Raw genomic sequence first — 263 nt, 5'->3', positions numbered from 1 at the left:
ACTCCCAGAACTGCGTTCCTAAACGGCAGGCTCCAAAAATAAGATAACATGAACGCGTTTCGTCTGCGCGCTCTGAAGCTTGTAATATTAATAATATTGTTAAAATTACAATCATTAAAAATATACAATTGTATACGAAAAATATTATATACCAATCTCAAGATAACTGATCTTTTCCTCTCATGCAGCAAATTTTGTTTTTCTTCATGATATTTAGCGCAAGTTAATCAGGAAGTGACAATTTTGTTCTCTTTAACTAAATT

At 31.6% G+C, this 263-nt stretch overlaps 1 protein-coding gene across 1 annotated transcript in view; it reads left to right on the top strand.

Annotated features, from left to right (window-relative positions):
- LOC107576197 (protein tyrosine phosphatase domain-containing protein 1-like) overlaps nt 1-263 on the top strand; it is a 6,768-nt gene that overhangs the window by 4,275 nt on the left and 2,230 nt on the right. Inside the window, exon 3 of the mRNA XM_016262430.1 lies at nt 189-196. Coding sequence (XP_016117916.1) covers nt 189-196 — 8 coding nt within the window. The remainder of the gene's footprint in view (nt 1-188; nt 197-263) is intronic.

The sequence above is a fragment of the Sinocyclocheilus grahami genome, unplaced genomic scaffold (genome assembly GCF_001515645.1).
Source record: "Sinocyclocheilus grahami isolate Dianchi unplaced genomic scaffold, SAMN03320097.WGS_v1.1 scaffold3327.1, whole genome shotgun sequence".
Lineage (NCBI taxonomy): Eukaryota > Metazoa > Chordata > Actinopteri > Cypriniformes > Cyprinidae > Sinocyclocheilus > Sinocyclocheilus grahami.
The sequence above is the reverse complement of the archived record's forward strand: the minus strand, read 5'-3'. Positions and strand labels throughout refer to the sequence as shown.